At 39.0% G+C, this 23,141-nt stretch overlaps 1 protein-coding gene across 1 annotated transcript; it reads left to right on the top strand.

Annotated features, from left to right (window-relative positions):
* The first annotated feature begins 43 nt into the window (after positions 1 to 43).
* On the top strand, positions 44 to 22,715 carry Mrpl13 (mitochondrial ribosomal protein L13). The gene is made up of 7 exons (XM_048457133.3): positions 44 to 194; positions 2,043 to 2,166; positions 6,737 to 6,830; positions 9,739 to 9,799; positions 12,543 to 12,629; positions 13,593 to 13,714; positions 22,464 to 22,715. The coding sequence occupies exons 1-7, from the start codon at positions 168 to 170 to the stop codon at positions 22,483 to 22,485; spliced, it is 537 nt and encodes a 178-aa protein (XP_048313090.1). The 5' UTR covers positions 44 to 167; the 3' UTR covers positions 22,486 to 22,715.
* The last annotated feature ends 426 nt before the right edge of the window (positions 22,716 to 23,141 follow it).

Raw genomic sequence — 23,141 nt, 5'->3', positions numbered from 1 at the left:
GGACACGGCCACTGGAGGTCCGGGACCGTAGTGTTGCGGAGGAGCAGATGAGAACTCGCCGACTGTAGGAACCATTGTGCTCAGTTTTGTATGTTTCCGGCCGGACTGGTAGTTCTGGTGTCCCTGTTGGGGGAGTGGAAACTAAAGGACGCCGGAAGTCGCGAAGCATGTCCAGCTTCTCTAGGGCGCCTCAGGTGAGCTCGCGCTCTTCTGGCGTGTTGGTGGGCTCATCACGCTGGCGAAAATGAAGAGCTGTGGTTCACGGGTATTTAGTGCAGAAGCTGAGCCGTTAGGGAAGCTGACACCCGTGACCAAGAAATGCCTTAGGGAGTCACATTCCAGAGGGTTGGGACTCAGGCCGCGCTTTGATACCTTTGGGCACTTCTTTCTCTCTTCAGCCTGCCTGTTTCGTGTCTTCTGTTCTCCGCCGAGAGTCCGCGGAGAGAATTTCAGTGAGACAATACGTTGAATGACAGGGAGCAGTGAAAACCATTAAAAGATGTTTATTTTGTTTAGTGCATTGGAGTCTGGCGGGGAAGGGAACAAGATGGAACTGTAGCTGATTTAGTACAGTGCGTATTTAGCATGCAGAAAGCCCTGGGTTCCATCCCCAGCACTGCGGAAACCCGGCATTATGGTGCATGCATGTTATTCCAGCACTTGGGAGGTGGAAGAAGAAAGACTAGAAGTTCAGGGCCAGCCTCCTCCGGTTCATGGCAATCTTGAAGTCAGCCTACTCTTCTTGAAACTGTTTCCAAAGAAGAAAAGAATGAGGACTTTGACCTAGAAGTCTTAGGTATTAAAAGGACCAAGCGCCCAAGCTGCCAGGAGGAAGATAGAATGTTCACAGACGCTCTGTGAAGGACAGAAGGAGAAAATCCGTTTGGGTTGCTGCTATTCTAGTATACCACGCAAGATACTCATGCACAAGTCAGGCTAAAACGCAGGAATGCTGAGAAGCCCACAGTATGCATTAAAGGATTGAATGTGGGTGAAAGAAGAAACAAGACTTACGTTGGAGAATTCTGGTTTGGGCAACTGGAAGGCTGTGGTATAGGGAATACTGAAACTGAAGCAGGTTTTAGGTAGAAGAGAAAGAATTAGTGTTTGGTGTGTTAATCCAAAATGATGCCTAGCCTAATGCCACTGAAAGTATAGCCCTTGTAAGTGTAGTTGTTACCTGTCTGTCATGCGGTAAATCTAGGATGTGAAGGGAAACATTTTAAAGCTTTGACAGAAGTTGACATTGGCTCAGCATTTGTGTTGCTTACCAAACTTTTACATGTTAGTCGGCTTGGAATGGGGGAAACTTGTCTTTGCATATGTATGGGCTGGTTTCAAGTGTAGGATAACTCATGAAACTCCAAGCTGAATTGTATTTTTTCTAGCATACAACCTCTTCGTATATGCATAATCGTATTTTTTCTAGCGTACAACCTCTTCGTATATGCATAATCAAAGCACCTAGTCAAAATCTTTCCGGAATAGAGATAATTTTCTTAGTTTGGAGATACTGACGAGCGTGATTTTTCTCACATGACATAAAGATGTCTGTTGAAGACAAGCCTGTAATACCAGATACTTTGGAGGATGAAGTGGGAGGTTTATAAATTCAAGCCTTTGCAGGCTACAGAGTAAGTTCAAGGTCAAACTGAGTAGCGAAACTCTGACTCAAAGGCATCAAAAGGGGGCTGTGTCATGGTGGTAGAGTGTCACACACACAAAGGAATGTTAAATTTCAGCTGTGCTTTTCTGATTGTGCAATTGTATTTAACTCTCCTGGAACTGAGGTCTTTAGTTTAATCGTCAGTTGCCAATTAGCCACCCAACTTTCTGTATAATATACTTACTATCTCAGTACAATAATGAGAAAAGACTTCAGTGCTGATAGTGAAAACAAAATGCACACACATACAAATTTTAGCCATGGTCTGTTTTTCAAAGTAATTATTGGTATTATACATATGATGGCATTTGAAAATGCATTTAATTATTTCCTAATTCTAAATAGAATTTTCTTCACCTTTTTCTTTGTTTTCAAGCAATGGGCCACTTTTGCTCGAATGTGGTATCTCTTAGATGGAAAAATGCAGCCTCCTGGCAAACTTGCGGCTATAGCATCACAAAGGCTTCAAGGATTACATAAACCAGTGTACCATCAACTGAGTGAGTATTGTCTTGGACACGTCATTAGTAACCATAGTTTCCATTTCAGAAGGGGAACCTTGTGAAGTTTGGCTGGGCTGTGTTTAAGAGCTCCTTTCTGGGCGTATATGAGGATTCTGTGTTCTAGTTCTTCTGACAGTGCTTGTCTGGTGCTAAATTGAATATAATGTATTATAGAAAAACCATAAGGACAGTTCTTCAAGGGTGGTTCCATTTTACACTATTACCAAACAGAAAATCACCAGTAGCCCTTCTTTCCACTCTCATAGTGTCCTGATTTGAACTTTTGGGCTTCCCTTCTTACACATATCTTCTCACGTGACTTCTTTGAGTAGAGAGTTTTTAACACTAGTCCAGCCACTTTTATAAAAATCCTTCCCTAGAAACATAGAGCTAGCTAAATATGATAGGTTGCCTTTCACTCTTGAATTAAAAATTTGCTTCCTATATGCTATTTCTAAAACAATGGGACTGTTTTCATTTTATAAGAGTTAGACTCGTAAGCATTTTGGGCTGACTTTGTTTACTAAGGCGTTTTCCTATCATATCCCAATTTTCCTCTCACTAAAAAGTGGTGTATCCTGTAGCCCAGCCCAGGACTGCTTCTCATTCATTAAGTGACTGATTTCTGTCTCAGAGCTCTAAAAACTATGTGTGTGTGAATCCTTCCAAATACCCGTCTCTAGTTAGGACCTGTATGCTACATTCATGTGTCCAGTTTCTGCTTAGCTTGTCCTCTTGGGTACCCGGTAGTTGTCTTCAGTAAAACACCCAACTAGGGACATCTTACTCCTGGATTTTCCCTACCCAAACCAGCCTGTCCTCTGGTTTCCCCATCTTAATTAATAGTATCTGTGTACTCTTGGATATTCTTGGAAGCCTTCTCTACTTCTGAGTTCTGTGACTGTTCTGAGTCCCCACACCCTGTATAAGTATACCTAGTTTAAAACTTAGAAAGCAGTAGTTCTGCAGTCTGGCAGTTTCTCTCTCTCTCTCTCTCCTCCCCCCCTCTCCTTCTTCCTCCTCTTCCTCCTCCTCTTCTCTCCACTGTCTTGCTCTTATATATACTTGCTGCACAGACTAGGCTCAGTTATCTTCCAGAACTCCAGAATAGAAAGCAAAGCTGTCCCCTACAGGACTTTATGAATGTGGCTTCTGAACCTCTAGAACCTCTGACATTATTTCCATCTGCCCTCTGAGCAATCTTCTAAGGCCTGCGGCTGTCTCCTTTCTTGGACTAGCAAGCATAGTTTTGCTTGGGTCCCTTCCATGTTCTTTTCTCTGCCTCCATGTTCTTTCCCAGTTCTGCAGGGTTCACTTATACTATTTCCTGTTCATGTATTTGTAATCAGTAATAGTAAACAGCTTCACTGAGACTGTCCTTGTAGAAACCACAGGGATAAGAAATTGAAAGGAAACTCAAACAAGTCATAGGCACTTCATTTCTGTCCCCAAGGACAGCAGACACCAGCCTCCTCAGTCAGCTCTTCCCTTAAAAGTGAGTCATCCTTCCTTAGGTGTTCTTTAAATGCTGCAAGTACACATTCTGCTGGGACACCCGAAGAGCTGTCATGACTGCTTGTAGGTCCTCCTTCGTTAAGAATAGACAGTAGCTTTTGTATGAAGTTGGAAACTTGACTTTTTAAAGATTATACTTCTGTTTGCCTGTGTTGAACATGTTTACTACATCAGCAAAGCTTCTCATGACCACAAGATGTCACTATAGTCAAGTTCCTAAATCAGTGGTTGAGAAATGCGTTGTCTTTTAAAAGTTCATCTCCAACATTTAGCAGTGTAACCATCAGTTAGTTGGGTATTCATAATCACTGTACACATTTTTGGGGGGAAATGAGTAACAAATGGTCAGACGTCTAGGAATGGCTATAAAGGTTGACACTTGTGGGATCAGAATGTAATGTAAATAATATTTGAACTGCTTGGTTTGTCAGGTGGACCTTGCAAGATGTTATGAGAAACAGACTTGCCATTTAGAAATTATTTTGCTTTATCCCCCCCCCCGCCCATGTGTGTGGGAGAGGGGGTGAATTGTACCTGAGTCTCAAATATGCTAGGTTTGTACTCTGAGATTTGATTTTTGTAGAAGTAGGTCAGGGAGCAGATGACAGGAACTCATCAGCATGTTTCTACAGTCTTCACAGTCAGCCACTGTTTATGGCCACACAATGACCTGTGCCTACACACAGACTCTGATGCCACAAATAATGGTCACATGAGTTTTTTCCGTATTTGACTTAGAAAATTGGAAGTAAGCATAATGGCCAGTGCTAGGTTTTATTCTTTATTATTTACTTTGAATAGCAATTTTTAAATTTTTTTTTACCCCAAGTCTTACCATATATAAAAACAAGGCTGTACTGGTTGAAGGAAAGAGTCGGGCCTTAGCCTCCTCACCCTGCGTCACCATCTAAGGACTCTTAGGTTCAGCTTAAAACACAGTGTGTTCAAGTAGGGCTTGTGAGAAGAGGGTAAAATAAGTCACAGTTAGCAAAGGACTTGTACTAGGCTACATAAAGAACCGAAACAGCACTAAAGAGACATGACCTAATTAGAAAATGCACAGGGTCCATGACCAGATGGCAGCTCCATGGAAGTTCAGTACCAGCCAGTAGGGGGTGTGTAAATTAAAACCACGGTGAGCCTTAAAAAAAAAAGTGACAATGAGTGAGAAAATGGAGAAATCTTATTACTCATATCTTATTGGTGAAAACAAATAACGCAGGCTTAAAAAATGATGCAGGAATTCTGGGTTATTTACATTCAGTACACGGTAAGAAACTAGGTTTTTTAATCTGAAAGAGTAAGATTGTGCCAGTGAGTGGCATGGTGACTGAAAGTGCGTGCTGCAGAGTCCTGGCAACCTCACTTCAGTCCCTGGGACCTCCAGAGCGTTGCCCTCTGACCTCTGTGAACCGCGTGCCACACATGTACCTGCTTTCACACACGCAAAGTAACAACTTCTTAAAATTTTAAATGACGATGATACATGTATTTCATTAACAGAAGCTTACACACAGACAATAATACTGTCATCAAGACTGTAGTCTTTTCCACTGGTGGTTATGTTGTATTAGTCTGTAGTTCCCTTAAATACAGGTACTTAGCTGTGGATCAGTTTTAATTTCAAGTTGTAGAAAGGTGATTTAAAGAGAAAGAGGTTTGACATAACTTACTGTTTTCATCCTATTTGTGGTGCTTTAATTAATGCCCAGCCTTTTTGATTTTTGTAAATATTTTAAGTGACTGGATGTTTTGTACATATTTGAAGCTTTTTAAAAGGGTTATCACAGTATCCCAGCTGAGCCTAACTCGGCAGCTTTGTGAGAGCATCAGCAAATCCCCTAACCGTGAACGATCTGAGCTGCTATAGCTGTGAAGTCAGAAGCCGGGGCCTTCCAGCTGCTGAGGACATTTTCACACCCTCCTGAGCTGAACTCCTGGCTCCCTGTCCATCTGCTTTAGTGACTGTCACTTGTCACTCTTAGGAGCTTTTGATACAGTCAGACTTCCCTTCAAGCCCGTCAGTCAAGGGCTTTCCAGTTCCTCTCTTTAGCCTCTTACCCCTTTTCAAACCATGGCTTCATCACCTTTCCTTCACCCTCAGTCCTAAAACACAAACCTGTGGTTAAATTTGTTCATTGGTTAGAATCTTTTCATGTGATTTGTGGAGTTTATAGTAGTACACTAATTTATGCTTATTATTTTTGGTGGCATTTTAAAATATGATTCTCAAGTCTTTTGAAGTGTGTTGTTTCTTCTAAGTAATAGAATGGTGATTTAATGTTTGAGATTAGCTGATTACTTTATGAGCAATGGTTCACGTGGAAACGTGCATGTTGACGTTTCTGTTTGTTTTCAGAGCCACACAAACCTGAAGGTCTTTTTCATGAGGAAATTCACACAGTACATGTATTTAGGTTTTCGGATCATCTGTTCTGTCCATATGTTTGCAGTCATTGCTGACAGTGCCGTTTTAGATTTAACTAGTTAAATGTGGTTGGAAAACACCTCGTGGCGGTACTTAAAGCATAAAGCCACAGTGTTCTATTGTTCTCTCAAATTGAAAAGAATAACAATCAGTTGTAATGTCTCACATTTGTTTCTAATTTGCCTATTGGTAGAATACACTTTGTATTTTTATGTACATATTGTTTTCATTTTCTTTGCTATTTTTAAGGGAAAACTTCTATCATCTGCTTAAAGGTAACATAATAGAAATGTTTAAACTAAAGCGTTTTAGCCGGAGAGTTATCAGTGGGAGGAGCAAGAGGAACAAGAAGTTTCCTCTAAAGACTGTGTTGTCCTTATTGTCATCTTTTAAAGTTTCTCTTTTACTTTTCTACCAGTGTTGAGATTTTCCAAACGGCCTGCCAGCTTTCTGTGCTTACGTGGTCTATCAGATGAAACAAATGTGTTAACAGATTGTGATGCTGCACTGTGATTTTTACTTATGAATGTGGTGTTTGTACTGTGGTAACTAAATAATCAAGCCGCTTTTTAAGGCTTTGATGTTTTCATTCAGTCTTTCTGCCTTGTTTCTTTTGAAATCCAGGTGACTGTGGCGATCATGTTGTCATAATAAACACAAGACACATTGCGTTTTCTGGAAACAAATGGGAGCAGAAAGTGTACTCCTCTCACACTGGGTAAGAAAACGCCGTTGTAAGGGACACAGTGCAGATGTGCGGCTTTAGTGGTACTGTCGCCCTCTGTCTCCTAGCTCCCATCTCCCCTGTCACCAGCTCTCTTCGGTAAATGTACTTACTGGTGTACAGGGCTTCCCAAGGAGGACAGTTTCCTCCCATCTTTCCAGCAAGGCCATCTTTTTCTGTAAACTAAATTTTCTTCAAGGCCGTATCAGTATTGTGGTTCATAACATTTACTGTCAGCCAAAACTCCTAAGTTTTTTTCCATATCCTTGTTAAATTATGTTTCTTCCTTTATGTATGTTTTAGTTGTGTTAACCCAGTGGTAAGAGATTAACATTGTTCCATTTTAGATTTTATCGCCACCATTTTATTTTGAGATCCTGATTTTGCTATCTATATTGAGTTAATCCATAGTTTCTGGTGAAGTACAAGATTTACTTAAACTAAGCTCTGTACTGTCATCCCAGTTAGGGTTATAAATGTTGCTCTTCCACTCTTTTTTTTTATGTGTATGAATGTTTTACCTGCATTGTGTACATGGAGCACTTGGGTACAGTGCACAATGAGGCCAGAAGGGGGCGTCTGAACCTCTGGACCTGCACTTCCCCAGAGCTGTGAGCTGCCATGTGGGTGAAGGACCCAGACTGGGTCCACGGCAGGAGGAGCTACTGTGCTTGACCACTCAGCCATATCTCCAGCCCTGATCGTCTCTCCATCATAATCCCTCTTCCATTTCTGACTGCACCTTCCCCTTTGACGTCATAGTCTGTTCTTTTCCTCTCTTGCCCAAGCACATATTAAATGCAGAATTTATTTGTTTGGGGTTCTCTGAGACAGATATTGATGAAGCCTGGGCCTGTCTTGTGCTTCTGTGGCTGAATCTGGCCTTGAACTCCTGATCCTCCTGTCTCTGCTGCAAGTGCTAGGTATATAGGAGTGTGCTGCACCCCCGACTTCTCTATCACTGTTTATGTGCTTTTAATCTGTTAGGAATATTAGTCTGTTTTTAAATTTTTGTTTCTTACAAACTTAATGGTGTTCTTTATTGGTGCTACTTAATTTTTATGACTTAATCTGGCTTTTCTTTTGAAATTTTTCTGACTTCTTGTCTCAGAAAGTTCTTCCTCAACAAATAATTTATGAACATTGACTTCTCATTTTTTTTCCAGTGTTGCTACTTTGTCTAAATTCATTGAAATGTTTTAACATGACTGACAAAAAGTCATGTCATCACTCTCTTTAGGACAGGATCCTGCCTTATGTGTCTGTGCACTCCTCATGCACAGGAAAAGAAACACATAGAAAGTGTATGTTGAGTTAATTTATATGGGAAACTCTTGGCTGTCGTATCAATCAATCTTCCCTATCTCCCTCTGGGGCATTTCAGTAAATGAAGAAACATGGTTGCTATTCACCTGTGAGAATCAGTTGCATATCACATTACTCAGGCCATCCTCTGCTTGTCGGGATTTGCATTAGCTTTCCAGGTCCTTCAGGAGAAAGTCCAAGTCCTGAAATATAGCATAAATGGTATTATGGTTTAGAATTTGCCAGCCCAAGTGGTAAAAATAGAAAGAAAGTCTTTAGCATAGACATTACAAAGTAGTTTTCCATAGGAATAGACGTCTAGACGGGTGTTTCTTCTTCTAAAACTGAAATTCCATGAAATAAATAGGTTGTAGCAGTTTGGAAATGACCCATCTTTCTCAAGCAGACATTTAATATATTTGTTTTAGGTTGCAGTCTAATGTATGGCTTACTCGGTCATCTTAAAATGTTTGCGGAAATTCTTGAAAGTAACTTAAATTCTCTTAGAATCCACTGACTGTCCTCTTTTCCTTTTTTTGTGTCTTCTTTTTGTAAAAATTTTTAATTTTTTTCATTTATTTAGGGTGATAAGCCATCATAGCTATAAATTGTCAGTTTCTTACACTTTCAAAAATACAATTTTCTCTCTTGACTCAGAATTTTGTAAAATTAGGTGGGGCAATTAACAGTTTTTATTAGCTCACATACAAATATAAAACTAGTGTCTCAGCATTGTACTGGGAGCCACTGGCAGAATCTGGTTTCTAGGTCTGGATCTAATGCTGCACTGATTCCTGTTTGTCCATTTAAGTCTGATATTTGATCTGAGCGCTATGAAATGGGTAATTCATTACCTGGAGGCAACACATAACTCCTAATAAATTCACTGCCTATTAGAACAGGGCCGTTGCCTGGGAACTTCCAGATTGTTGACACCCACCTGTAGTGTTGGTATCTGGGAAGCAGAGGATAGATGAGGAGTTGAGCGTCATCCTCCGCTGTGTGAGGAGATAGAGGTCATGTCTCAATGTTAGAAGAGGGAGAATGAACTTGACTCCAGGATCAAGTGTTCTGCCACCACGTTCCCAGGTTCTCAGTCCTAGATTATGCAGTTAGTCTTAACTGGGCAGGGACCATAAGTTGTTCTGGGTCATTGCTATTTCTTTTTATAAATAAACAAGTGATGATCTAGATAGAATGAACAGGTAAGAAAATGAATAAATAACTAGCATAATTCATATGAAAATAATTATGCTAAGAAAATTTTCTGAGATAACTACCTGTGAAATAGTGGTAGCCACTTAAGAGAATATTTTAAACAGCAAAGCTTACATATTTAATTTATTTTTAACGTGTGTGTGTGTGTGTGTGTGTGTGTGCATGCGTGCATGCTTACAAGTACGTTGTGTACATCCAAGTTTATGTGGAGGTCAGAGCACAACTTATATGTGTTTGTGTGTGTATACATATATATATATATACACATATGCATATTAATTTTTAATAAACAGTTTCCAGAAGCAAAATATAATTTTTACAATCATTTTACTGTTATGAAAGGATGATCAGCTTAAGAACATGTTTCTTCCTTTTACAGCTACCCAGGTGGGTTTAGACAAGTCACAGCTGCACAGCTGCACCTGAAGGACCCAGTGGCGGTAAGCTTATTGTTTGTATTGGTCACCTGGGCCAGACTGGTTCCGACTGTCTTTACCATGTCCCTTCTAATATAGGCACCATTCAGGGCAATACCTGCTTCAGCAGATTACACAATGTTTTATTAATGCCATGTTCACTATCATTCAGTTCTCTTCCCTAATTGCTCTCATAGTTGCAGCAACTCAAAGAATTTAGATACTTTCGTGTGGGAGGTCCTTCTGTATATGTGTTGCTTTTACTGGTTAATGAATAAAGAAGCTGCTTTTGGCCAGTGGATAGTACTTTCATTTTGGGCACATCTGTCATTATCTAAAATAGGTAAGCTCACTGCAGATACCTTGGGAGAAAGTCAAAAGAATATTATATATTTGCTTAGTATATTTTAATCTTACCAACTTGTTTGCTTGTGTATTTATTATCTGATTGAAGGGTTTGTTTGTTAATTACTAAAATCTAAATTATGGGTTTATTTATTTCTATATGGATCTGTCAGTTGGGAGTTGTATATTTTGAAGATTTATTGTTAGATGAATATATGTTTGGGATTATAATCTTAAAGAATAAATAGATCAACATTTGTTTGGCCTTCTTTATCTCCAGGGATGCTTCTTACCTTGAGCTCTGTTTTTTTCCTACTTTGAATATAACTGTATCAGTCTCCTTTTGATTTGCATTTCCCTGGGTTATAATTGTCTATAGTTTAAACTTTTTAACCCCTTCTAACATGCATTATCCCTCCCAGTACTTCACGGAGGAGGAAAGATCCAAGAAAAAAAGCAGAGAACATGGATTATAAACAAATCAGAAAAAAGAAAACACATACCTCAACAAAAACCAAAGCAACACAACAGAAGTCAAACGATATCAGGATAAATAACAAGAATATTGAATTGAAAGGGCTAAGAAATTATTGAAAAGTTGTGTTTGTTTGAAATTAAAACTAGAGTCTAGCTTGTACTAGGCAATCACCCTATACCACTAAATTGCATCTGTAACCCAAAATTAATTTATGTCACTGTTAGAATATACAAAATAAGCACTGTTATGAATGATGTTTATTAATAATGAATATTAATAATAATGATTATTATTGTTGTTGATTATTATTATTTGAATGCTATACTCAACAGAATTCTAAGCCAAATGCTTGTCCAACTACTGCTAAAACATTAGGTCTCCTTTCGCTGTTTTACAACTTATTTTTCATTCTTGGCTGTCAGTAAACCTGGCCTTTCTCTGCTCACAGAAAAAACAGCCCTTTCCCCTTTGGTAACTACTAGCTTTTTTCATAAGTGCATTTGTAAGTGAACAGGGTATTACTCCGAAAATACTCCGTATTTTCCTTAAAAAAAAAAAGTTGGAGGGGGATGGATAAGTTGTCACGCTGCAACCACTGGTTTATATACCACCTTGAGTTATCTTGATGAAGTGTAGGAAAGGAGTGTTCTGTAATGCTAAGACCTGGCAGTCATTACTGTCCGAATCATACATGCTGAGACATCACCTCTTAGGAAATAGTTCTGTTCTGTTTGATAGCTGGTGTGGTTTTACAGTATCAGCTCACCATATTGTGTTCCACGGATTTGCTGTGGCCGATACAGAAAAGTAGTAAGGCTGCTGGTGATGCTCTCTAACATAGCTGTTACAACCAATTGTAGTTTTAATGATAAGTGTTTTAAAGTTGCAAAAATTAGTTTGTTTTATTTGGGTATGTTAACGGTACACTAGGAGGCAATATAATTCAACTTTTTAATATTGGTACTTGTAAAAAATGGTTTTTGACATTTTTTTACTTTTCAAGTTACCATGCAACAAATGGGTTTAATTATGGCAGTTTTATACACATATCTTTCTACTTTGTTCTAATTATAGTTTTGATGAACCAAAATTGAAACATAATATAAAATGTTTGATGAAGGCTTAAGAAATATCCATTTAAACCTATTTGCATTATTATCTCACTAGATCTTAATTTGTTAACATTTTATTTATTAGCTGTTTTTCTGTGTATGAGTGTTTTACCGGCATGCTTGTGTGTGCAGTGTCCCCAGAGGCCTATATCATCCTAGTAAGTTATGGAGAGAAGTGTATTTTGGGAATGATTCCATAAACTATCTTAATATTCCTGGGAGTGAAACCATTTAATTTGAAAACCAGTACAGCAATTTGGTTGGTAGATGAAATTAGGCCGGTCTCTATCCATAGTCATTTGTCCCTGCTGCTAGGGGAGGCTGATTATAACCCTTGCTCCACAGCATCATAAATTTGTTAGAATGTGACACACTGATGACTGTATAGCCAGGAAAATGCTGGTGAGCATTCGCTGTAAGAGTTGCTGCCAACTTGTGTCTTAAACAATGTAACCATACTCAGATTAGTTTATGAATTCAGTCTCATTGGTCTCCCTCCTGGAGGAAATAGGATTCAGGTCCCACCTGTTCACACATAAACTTGGAAATGACCTGTGTTAAAAATTGGCACATGCAAGGATTATGCCTAGTCCCTTCCATTTACTCTTTTTCTCCACAAACAATAAGCAGGTAACACCTCTAGAAAACAGTAATGTAGAAAGTATTGAAAGTTCCTCTCTGGTGTTCCCGTGTAATTTTCTTCAGTCTATTTATTTACTGTGTTTGTGTGGAACGCTAACTGTTCCTTTTTACTGCCATCTCTACCGCTATTTATTTTCAGTTCATCCTGAGTCTCATCTTCTATTAAGTCCTCGGTGTCTCTGTTTTTCAGATTGTGAAGTTAGCTACCTATGGCATGCTGCCCAAAAACCTGCACAGAAGAACAATGATGCAGAGGTTGCATCTCTTTCCAGATGAGGTAAGCGAGCAGCACTGAGAACAGTGTCCTTGGTGCTCAAGGAAGCCTCGTTTCCTGCTTTCCAACAGTCGCCATAGGTTTATTGTCAGTGATTGCATCTCAGCGTCCAGTATATTTACTGGGTTTTGAAGTGAACACAAGGCATACACGTATGAACACATGCACACATACTCAGTGGAAACTATTCCTGCGTTAAACCGTTACATGACATGAAAATAAAAATCAGAAGATCTACAAGTTCTGTTTGCATGTCTGTCCCTTCTTTCTTACTAATGGGAACTATTATGAGTGCCCAGTGAAATGGAGGCCCTCAATGATAGTTTCAGCAACTGTGAAAAAATAATTCTCTTTCATTTTATGTGATAAATAGTAAGCTCTCTGTGAATCACAGATTAATAACTCTGGTTGCTCATTGTTGCCCATGACTTAACAAGGATGTTTTAAATTATGATTTGTACAGGCTAGGCCACTATCTGCATAACCAAACTAAAAATTCCGAGAAGGAAAAGTAAAGTTTACAAAGTAGTAGCTCTGGACACACAGCAACCTGGTACTTCCCTTAGTCAGGTGCAGTGTGAGCCTGAACCGAGACAGCTTTTTATTGCGGACAAGAAGGGATAAATTAATTACGACTTTCAAAATCAAATTGCCAAGGTAGCTCACATCTGTATCCAGCACTTGGGAGGCCGAGGTAGGATGATCACAAGTTCAAAGCCAGCGTGGGCTAATAAAGTATTTTATGGCCAACCTGGGTAAAACCTTGTCCCAAGGAGAAAATGCATCACTGGTGCGTTGTACTCTTCAGGGCTTTATACAAAGTGTTAAAAATGTGGTATTTTTCTCATTCCTTTTGCTGGTTTTTAATACTGTTGTTTATTAATAGGAAATACATTTTAAGAATTCTAACTGATAAAATGAAAAAGGAAAAAAAAAGAATTTAACTGCCAAATATGTTTAATGTAGGATATTCCAGAAGATATTCTTAAGAATTTAGTGGAAGAGCTTCCTCGGCCACGGAAAGTGCCTAAACGGCTGGATGAGTACAGCCAAGAGGAGATAGCAGCTTTCCCAAGAGTGTGGGCCCCGTAAGTGTGCCTTCCCTTCTGCCTCCCCGCTCTTCTGTTTCTCCAGCTGAACTTGGAAAAATAGTAAGATCCTTACAGGTGGTCAGAAACTCAGCAGCAATTAACTACAAATAATCCAACGGAGAGGTTGGACCCAAAGGTTGTTAAAGCCTTGTGACCATGCTAAGTAAGCGCAAGGATGTTGTTGAATACTTCACTTTCAACAACTGTCAATAACCTAAAGCAGTGAGTCTGGATTTTCAGATTGTTTCATAAGACAAGAATGTCACCTAATGAAAAGTCCATTGACTTTGAAATTTTAGTTTTGATCCAGAAGAAGAAAAGTAAAAGGTTTTCCTCTCTTCCGTACACATTTCCTGTATCTATGCCCGTAATGTCCTCTCTTCCGTACACATTTCCTGTATCTATGCCCGTAATGACAAGCTGTCTTCTAGTTATCCCTAGGCTTCTTTGACTTGGAGATGCAATGCAGCATGTAACTGCGCTTTCTCAGGCAGTGCCTCCTGCAGTCCTCAGCTGGCTTGGGCTCCCATGAAGGCTGTCATCCTGGGCGTCTCTTTTCACTCCTAGTGTGGTTGAGCTATGTGTCTGTTTAGTGTCTTGTTTGCTCACTATTTTCACAAGAGGACTTCATCCTTGTCTTGCTTAGTACTCAGGCAGAGTTCCCACAGTGCTACATAAGCACTCAGCGGAGTCCTGCTAAGTGAGGTAATTAAGACACTTGAGCTTCTTCATTGACTTTTATAAGTGAAGTTCTAAAAAATGTTTAGGGAAAAGTGAAACAAAAATCTTTTTTTTAGATTTTGCAAACATTTATTACTACCCAGAATAATTTAATTTATATCTTTTACTATTTGTCTTCCTATGTTAATAACAGTAAAAATAGGAAAAAAGGAAGCATTTACAGTACTTTACATGTAGTCACAGCTGCTTATCCTCTGAGCACACTAATAAGTTACTATAGGCCGATCACCACTTTTTTATAAATTGGAAAATATAGACAGAGAAAGGTGTGGAATGGTCACTAAGATCACATGACTATAAGTGGTGGGCTGGCGATTGAGCAGATGACCAGCTCGTAGGTCATTCTCCCAACTGCAGCACTGGTGTGTGTGCCCCATTGCCTTGTGCATCTGTGCCGTGCCAAACTGGAAACGCCAGCTATTACTGACTGCCTGTGGCTATACATTCTGAACAGTTCATGCATCTGAGAAACCCCAACTCATGGAGTTAGTACTTGGCACAAGTTCTCCAGGGCTCAGTGAGTGTTTCTGAAAATGAAAAAATGAGTCCTTTCCTCAAAATTAATCTGGACAACTCCCATACTTAAGTTTGGATTTTGCCTCTATATGAACTAGGTCTTTACCCCTAAGAAAGTCTGTTTCCTCATCTGAACTTACATAGTACTGGCATGCTTGCTAACATAGCATTGTCATATAAAAGTTTGTGTAGAAAGAATCCCAGATACTCAGTTTTGACAAAATTGCATTCTAAAAAAAAGTAAATAATCTGTCCTATGAAGACCTATCAAGTTGCTTTCTGTAACAACAACCCATAAATGTAGATATTCCATGTCAGACAGTCTCACAGGATCAGAAGTAAGTTTATTGTCCTGACCAGGAGAATCATGGTAGCATTTTTTAAACAGATCTACCATGGATGTAATTTAACCAAATATGTCACAAAGTACATTTTATGAACTTGAAGTTATAATATATTCTAAAGACTTTAACCAAAGAAGTGTGGTAATATACTAACATTCAAAACTAAGTCTATTTGATATTGTTACATCAAACAATACTGGTCACACTGCTTATTATGACTTGAGTGTCTCCACTAAATAAGTAGACTTAGAAAGGGCTTTCTGTGGTTATTTTTAAGGAGATCCTCAGTGGAACTTGGAGCCACTTGGTTTAGTTTTGAGTTACTGCTGTGGGGATGGAAGTTCCTGCTCTTTCACTCCATAGTCCCCTGTAGCAGGGATATGCATTAGACGCCGGGCCTTTCTTTATGGGTCATTAAAGCCGTGCTCTTTTCTCCTAAGTTGTATAACACATGATAGCTTCTATTGCCAAAATAATAAGTGATATACATTTACTGAAATTTTATCGTGTGTAGGTATATTAATCATTTAGCATAAACCATTCAAAATGTCGTTTTCTCTGCATATTAGAGCTGTCGACAGGTCCAGGTAGTTTTTAGTGCATGAAATGCATATGCTCGGGAACAGCTTCATAGACAGCCGGCTCTGCCCAGCTGCAGGACTGAACCCTGCACTGTTGTTACTGCGACAAGGAATAGACTTGAGTTAGACGTAATGTTAATAAGCTTACGTTTCAGTAACCACAAGTAACTGGCCTTGCTGCCTCTACCATTGATGTTGAGCACTTTATAAATTGTAGTAAATTCTGTATAGTTTGAGGCAAAATTAAAGTATCACAAATACCATTCAATTCAGTACACTGAAAGTAAAATTTCTTATTTTTGAATGTTCACCTTTATGAGATGAACATTTCTCTCCTTTTGGAAGAAGAACTTCAAATAAACTCTTATTCCACTAAAAATAGCTGAACCAAGAATATAGTTTTACTTTGGAATGTAATCATTAGAAATAATTCAGGATCCACCTGACGGTGCATCTGCAGAGACATGACTGAAGCAGGTGTCCCTGAACCACACCAGGAGTGAGTACTCTAGGAAATAGATAGCATCCTTTGAGGTTTTGTATCCCTGGTAATGAAACTTAAATGGGGACTTTTTGTTGGCTTTTGGTAATAGAGAAACTTATAAAATTTTCTTTTTGAAGCCATAGCTTTTCAACAACAGTAATAATTGTCAGCCTAAACATTAAATCAGGTGATTAATAAGTTTGATTTCATCTTTATTAAAAAACTATCTATTGGGATTTTATTTAAATCAGTGATTCTCAGTCTGTGGGTCACAACCCCTTTGGAAGTCAAATGACCCTTTCACAAAGGTCATCTAAGATCATTGGAATACACAGATATTTACATTACTGTTATTAACAGTAGCAAAATTACAGTCATGAAGTAGCAACAAAAATAATTTTGTCTTTGGGGAAGTCACGACAACATGGGGTTCTGTGTTAAAGGGTCACAGCGTTAGGAAGGTTGAGAGCGACTAGTTTAAGTTGTAGTGCTTACAAAGGTAGTGTTCTTTCCATCCTACTCTCAGCATATGCTGATGCACTTTTCCTAGTTATTCATTAGTCATTTTTAAAATAGTGGTAGGAGACAAGAGATGAAAGCTATTGATAATAAAATTCATAGCTTTTTACTTAGAATTTCTCCTTATTTTTGAGAAGAAATTAACAATTAACAGGACTGTTCTTTCTTTATACTTTAGTTGCCTGAAATTTTAGCTGTCAAGTGGACAATTATTTTAATACTATGAGTAATTATTTCCATAATTGTTGCAGTTTTGCCAGCATATTACACAACTCCAATAATTATATACTCTGCAGTGCTCTTGTTGAAATGGAAATTTTTTTATTGTGTAGGCTAAAAATAAAACTTGGATCATTGTAGACTGTAGTTTTGAGTTTTACATAGTTCTGTAGGTGCTTTTATTTGGAAAGACTGCATTGGTTCAAGACATTTTTGTCTTGAACTGCCTTGCATTCTAATCCCTCACTTGTTAGTGATGCTTTATATTAAACAAAATTCCCCTTTATAGAGAAACTGAGTGGAATTTGAGCGTCTTTTGTAGCAAGTCTTTCTCTGTCTGGCCAGCCAGCTCCCAAATAATGACATGCAGACTTATTAATTATGAAAGCTAGGGCCGTAGCTTAGCTTGTCCCCTTAGCTCTTATGACTTAGTAACCCATTTACATTAATGTACTTTCTATATCATGGCTTTTTACCTTTCTCTCATCTTGCACCTCCTGATTCTTCTCCCTCGCTGGCTGGTGACTCTGCTCCTTCTCAGAGTTCTCTCTCTCTGCTTGGAAGTTCTGCCTATACCTCCTCCTGCCTAGCTATTGACCATTTAACTCTCTATTAAACACTTATAGTGACACATCTTCACACAGTGTACAAATATCCCACAATATTTCCCCCTGTTTGTCTGAATAAAAAGGAAAGGTTTTGACTCAATTCAATAAAATTATATACAATAAGAAAAATGTATGTAAGAGTTACATTCACGTCAAGTAGTGGTATCACACGCCTTTAATCCCAGCTCTTGGGAGGCAGAGGCCAGCCTGGGCTATAAAGTGAGTTCCAGAACAGGCTCCAAAAAGCTACAGAGAAACTGTGTATCAAAAAACAAAACAAAAAAGTTACACTCACAATGTCCAGTCCATTTGCATTTGGCAAATTCAAAGAAAATACTCCATTATCTATCCTATCTTGGTAAGTCCAAAGTTTTATTCCTAATTTACTTTCTATCCTAACTTGTATTACCGACCCAAAACTATCTTTTTAGACCTCAAAACATTTTTTTAGATAAAAACTGTAAGCTTTTATGTTTCTAAACCTTATGCACTTTATAAAGATATATAATTTTCTTTTTTGAATTTGGTAACAAGGAAAACTGTAAAACTATAATGATCTATTCGTTAACTTCATCAGAGGCCCGAGAAGAATATACTATTACTTGAGTAAACAGAAAGTGCATAGCAGGCAACTTCCAAAACTGTAGAAATGACAGAAACATCTAGTTGTGTGGGCAGTCAGCCATGGTTTCTCTCCAACGTTGAGACATCCATCTTTAGCATACAGGCTAAAGAGTATCACTTTGCTATGAAACAGGAATTTTGAAGGACTGTCCTGCCTTGTCTTGCAAAGTTTGGTAGTCTCTTTTGTGTTTTGTTTGTGCAGTTTGGACAGCATAATTTCTCTAGTCGAGGGAAGGGTAGGGTTTTTTTTATCTGGTAGCTAATTTTGCCACAATGAACACAAACTCCATATGAAGGTTCTTCGATGCCTATCATCCTTTTTTGAAGTAAATTGGTGATGCCAGGAACAGACAGGTCTCACTGTCATGAAAAGCTATTAAAATACCTTAAATGCCATATTCTGTAGGTCTCTGGAGTGTTTGAAGGCTACCTCTCTATCTAAACTATGTCTCTGTTTAACCTGGAAAACATCTAGCGTGACTACAAGTTTGATTCTTATAGATGACTAACTACTAACCTGTATTTCTTAATTATACTTTACATTTTTAAATGAACTACATAGATATAATACCATAAACAAGAGTAGAAACACATATACAGTATATTAAGCAAAAATAACCTTAAATTTGTTTTAATATACAAAAATCCATACTAATGTAAAATATTTGAGATTAGTAGTTTTTTTTAGTTTGAAAGTAGATTCAATAATCTACCCTTTTATCCTATCATTTCTATATCCTCTTTTATCTTTTTAGAAAAAGATCCCTAAATTTAATCTTCTTTGCTTAATTTTTTTCTCTGACCATGACTAGTAACAACTTGCAACTAACCCCCCTGAACAATGACAAAAATCCATAACCCACTAAATGACATTAAAACAATCCATTCCACCTCTTGGGAATGATGGTATTATGTTCTCTAGATTACTTCCTGTTATCTGGGGATGGTGGCATCTTTAAGAGTGAGAAAATTGGGATACTGGTCAAGTCACAGGAGAGCTAGCTGTATTATTTTTTGTGTAGTCTCTGTGTGATGGGAAAGTGTGGAACTTATCTAGAGTAGTCTGTGAGGCTAGACCAGCTCAGCTTGTAGCTTTGAAGTTGTTTTGAATGTACATTTTTGAGGAAATTGCAACAGAGGCAGAGTCTGAGACACTGGATCACCTGGGCTACTTGTCTCCATTGGTGTTCTGTTCATTTGTTCTAAAAACTTTTACACTTTCAAAGGTGCATTAACACAAGTATGGAATTGTGCAGTATGCACAAGTTAGTTAAAGATGATTTTTTTTTGTCTTGTGTTTGAGCAGGTAAAAGACATCTGTTAACTTTATAAGTCTGTTTGGACTGCATAACAAAACCTCTATCTATGTCATATGAAATGATGGCATATAATAATGAGACACGAAGACTCTGTAACCAACAAGATTTATCATGTGTCATCCAGCCTGAGAACTGTTCCCGTAGTAGAGGAATCAGCATATATGTCACCTGTCCTGTAGTCTTTCCTGGTTTCTTTTTCATGTCTGTAGCCAAAGATCCTCAGAAGGTCTCCCCCAGTCAAATCCATCTTTATTGATTTTGAAGAGAACCATAACTTTTGTTTCCTATGGAAACAAAGGGATAATCTCTCCCCCACCGCAGCATATTTTCTGACTTCCATTTTGAAGTTAAAAACATTCTTAAAGTATATAATTTGGTTTAATGTAGCAGTTTCCGTAATCCAGTGTCTCTCAGCACCTATTGTTTTCTGTCCGTTAACATTTAAAAAATTCAAGTCAGCAAAGCACCACACAGGTCCCATCCTTAGGTGGCTTATTCTTTTATATTACTTTACTCTCTCTTTTAAAGACTTGACTTTATTATTTTTAAACTATTTTCTTCTACGACTGTATATACCCATGTTCTTTTCTTTCTTCAGCATTTTCAAAAATACTGTACCTTGTTAGAGGTTTTCTGTGCCTGGACCTGGCTTTACCTAGCACCTGCAGCATTCTCTGACCATGTGAGACAAATCCTAAACTGCTGTCAGCTACTACGCAGCTCATCTTAGCACATGCTGCTGGCTCCCACCTACAGACAGCAATCAGGAGCTGCATCCGCATACACTACGGCCTGCCTAAGAAACCACAGGACTAAGAAGCTGTGTCTGGCTCTGTGTTTGTGTGTTTGGAACTTTTCTTTTTAAGCTTTCTCAGGTCCTATGTGGAAATATGTGCCCCGTGTTGGACACAGAGACTTTTTAATTGTGAAAGCTAGGGCCTTAGTGTGGGCATGTCCCATTAGCTCTTATAACTTAACCCATTTACATTACTGTATGCTTTGCCTCATGGCCTTTTACCTTTTATCATGCACGTCCTGTTTCCTCTTCCTCTCAGGCTGGTAACTCCATGTCTTCTCCTTAACCATAGTGTTCTCCCTCCCTCTCTCTCTCTCTCTCTCTCTCTCTCTCTGCTCAGAAATCATGTCTATGCCTCCTGCTTAGCTGTTGGCCATTCAGCTCTTTATTAAACCAATCACAGTGACACATCTTCACACGGTACAGATATCCTACAGCAGTCAGTGGTACTTGAAAATTTACAGAGAAACCCCACGTTCCCCATGTAACACAGCTACCGAGTTTGCTATTAGAAACGAGCCTGCTAAGAGGGGTGAAGACAACCAGGAGAAGGAGGCTGCTTGTTGGTTTCTGGCTGCTCAGCAGCTCAGCCCTGAAATAACCACATAGAAACTGTATTAATTAAATCACTGCTTGGCCTCTTAGCTCTAACTTATCGGCTAACTCTTATATCTTAATTTAACCCATTTCTAGTAATCTGTGTATGGCCACATGGCTGTGGCTTACCAGGTAAAGTTCCCAGCGTCTGTCTGGCCAGAGCTACATGGCTTCCGACACACACACACACACACACTACATTGTCTTCCTCCCAGCATTCAGTTTAGTTTTCCTCGCTTAGCTCTGTTCTACCCTATCAGGCCAAGCTAGTTTTCTTTATTCATTAATGGTATTCACACCATACAAAGGAGAATCCCACATCACATGAGTGGTCTTGGAATTATCTTCCCACAGAGTGGGGTCAAGTTTAGTGGCTAGGAAATAATACACATGATGCTGTAAAAGCAAAGTGGAGCTCCAGGTGCTGAGAGCGGTACACCAGGGAACACTGTTTAGGCTGCAGCTCCTGAGGGGAGAAAGCTGCAAGTGTGTGCCCTCTGACATGAAAGCCATTCCTCCTAATAATGTGAGTATTGTCAGTTTACCTTAAGTAATGTTAAGACAAGAGTTTTACCCATGGCTTTATAAAGTGTGCATTAGCTCTTAAATTTGGAGATAGTGAAGAAAGGCTTTACCTTCTCTGACCCTGTAAGGAGCAGGGATCCCGGTTGATAGCTTTAGGGTTTCTATTACTGCTAGCTAGCCTAGTCATATATTGTTTTCCCACAAGACTTAGATTAATTTGCTGTTCCTCACAGTCAAGAGCTATTAGCTGAGCTCAGGGAAGAGGGAACTTTCCAACACTGCCATCCCATTTCAGTCAGTCCATCACTGCTGTAAGCCATAGACCTGAGAATTTGTAGTGCTGCATTTTGCTCATATGAGTCCTTCTAAGCAACCATTCTTCTGGATATGAACAGATCAGCACCACTTGTTAACAGAAAGAAATCTATTTTAAGTGAGGGGAAAAAACATGATTTTAAGAGTTTTGTTGTTTTGTTTTTTAAAAGCACATTCCACATGCATCACGAGATCAGAGGACAACATGTAGGAGTCCATTTGCTCTTGCCATGGTGTGGGATCTAGGGGTCAATCTCAGGTCATTAGGCCTGCGCACCAGCACCTCTACCAGCTGAGCCACTCACCAGCCCGTGAAACTGAGCTTAAGTTACTAAGTACATAGGTGTTCAGGCACAGAGAGAATATGGTTTGTGTTCTAGAGTGCTCTGGAATTGTCCCCTACATTTTGTGATGCTTTGGTTTGAATGTGTTTTAGAAGTGTTATTATTAGGAAGTGAGCAATCACTTCCATTTTAAAGGGGAAAAGTAATCTGCTACAGCCAGGAAAAAATGAAATAATGATTCATGAATACACACACACCATTTTTTGTCTTTCAGACCTGAAGATTATCGACTGTAGGAAAATGGAAATGGAAAAAAAAACAAGAAAAACAGCAGGAGACTGAATACTTCGTGAGGAATTCCCATGACCGAGGACAGAGAGAAATCAGCACTTGCTCTCACTGTGCAGACACTCGAAGACAGGCCTCAGCAGGATATCTCAGTAGAACATATTACTTTACAGAAGTGTCTCATAGAACCTGGCTTAAATGGTATAAATGTTAATAAAATTGCTTACTTAGTTATCTACTCAATATGTCACAGCTTACTGAAAACAGCCCCCGTACAATATACAGTTGAACATACAACATACAAACATCCCCATCTGTGTGTGTTTTCTCACCAGAGTACTGTTGTTCCCGTGAATCCTCCGTGTTCCTTTCTTTACCTGTTATATCTGTCTTACCTCCTGTTCTGCAAGACTCGTCATTCTGGCTTAGTGCAGTAGTGTTTAGTCTAACAAGTATATGCTACTGTCATTTTTTCCTGTGTCCTACATAGCCAGTCCTGTTCTCTATGGTCTTAGGAGATGCTAGAGGGTGTAGTAGGTGGGGATCAACTCAAGATGAGACTTCTGATGTGCCTTTCATGAAATACCCCCGTGCTGCATTTGGACTTCTTGGTAACTCATGCTTCCGTGAGCAGCTCCAGTGAGCTCATTGGTTCAGCAAGCCA

The sequence above is a fragment of the Myodes glareolus genome, chromosome 19, assembly GCF_982192425.1.
Source record: "Myodes glareolus chromosome 19, mMyoGla1.1, whole genome shotgun sequence".
NCBI classification, from domain to species: Eukaryota; Metazoa; Chordata; class Mammalia; order Rodentia; family Cricetidae; genus Myodes; species Myodes glareolus.
The sequence above is the reverse complement of the archived record's forward strand: the minus strand, read 5'-3'. Positions and strand labels throughout refer to the sequence as shown.

Coding starts and splice junctions, on each gene's coding strand:
- Mrpl13 (XM_048457133.3), top strand. CDS start 168: ATGTCCAGCTTCTCTAGGGCGCCTCAG. Junction 195..2,042: donor GCTTCTCTAGGGCGCCTCAG/GTGAGCTCGCGC, acceptor TTTGTTTTCAAG/CAATGGGCCACTTTTGCTCG. Junction 9,800..12,542: donor ACCTGAAGGACCCAGTGGCG/GTAAGCTTATTG, acceptor TCTGTTTTTCAG/ATTGTGAAGTTAGCTACCTA.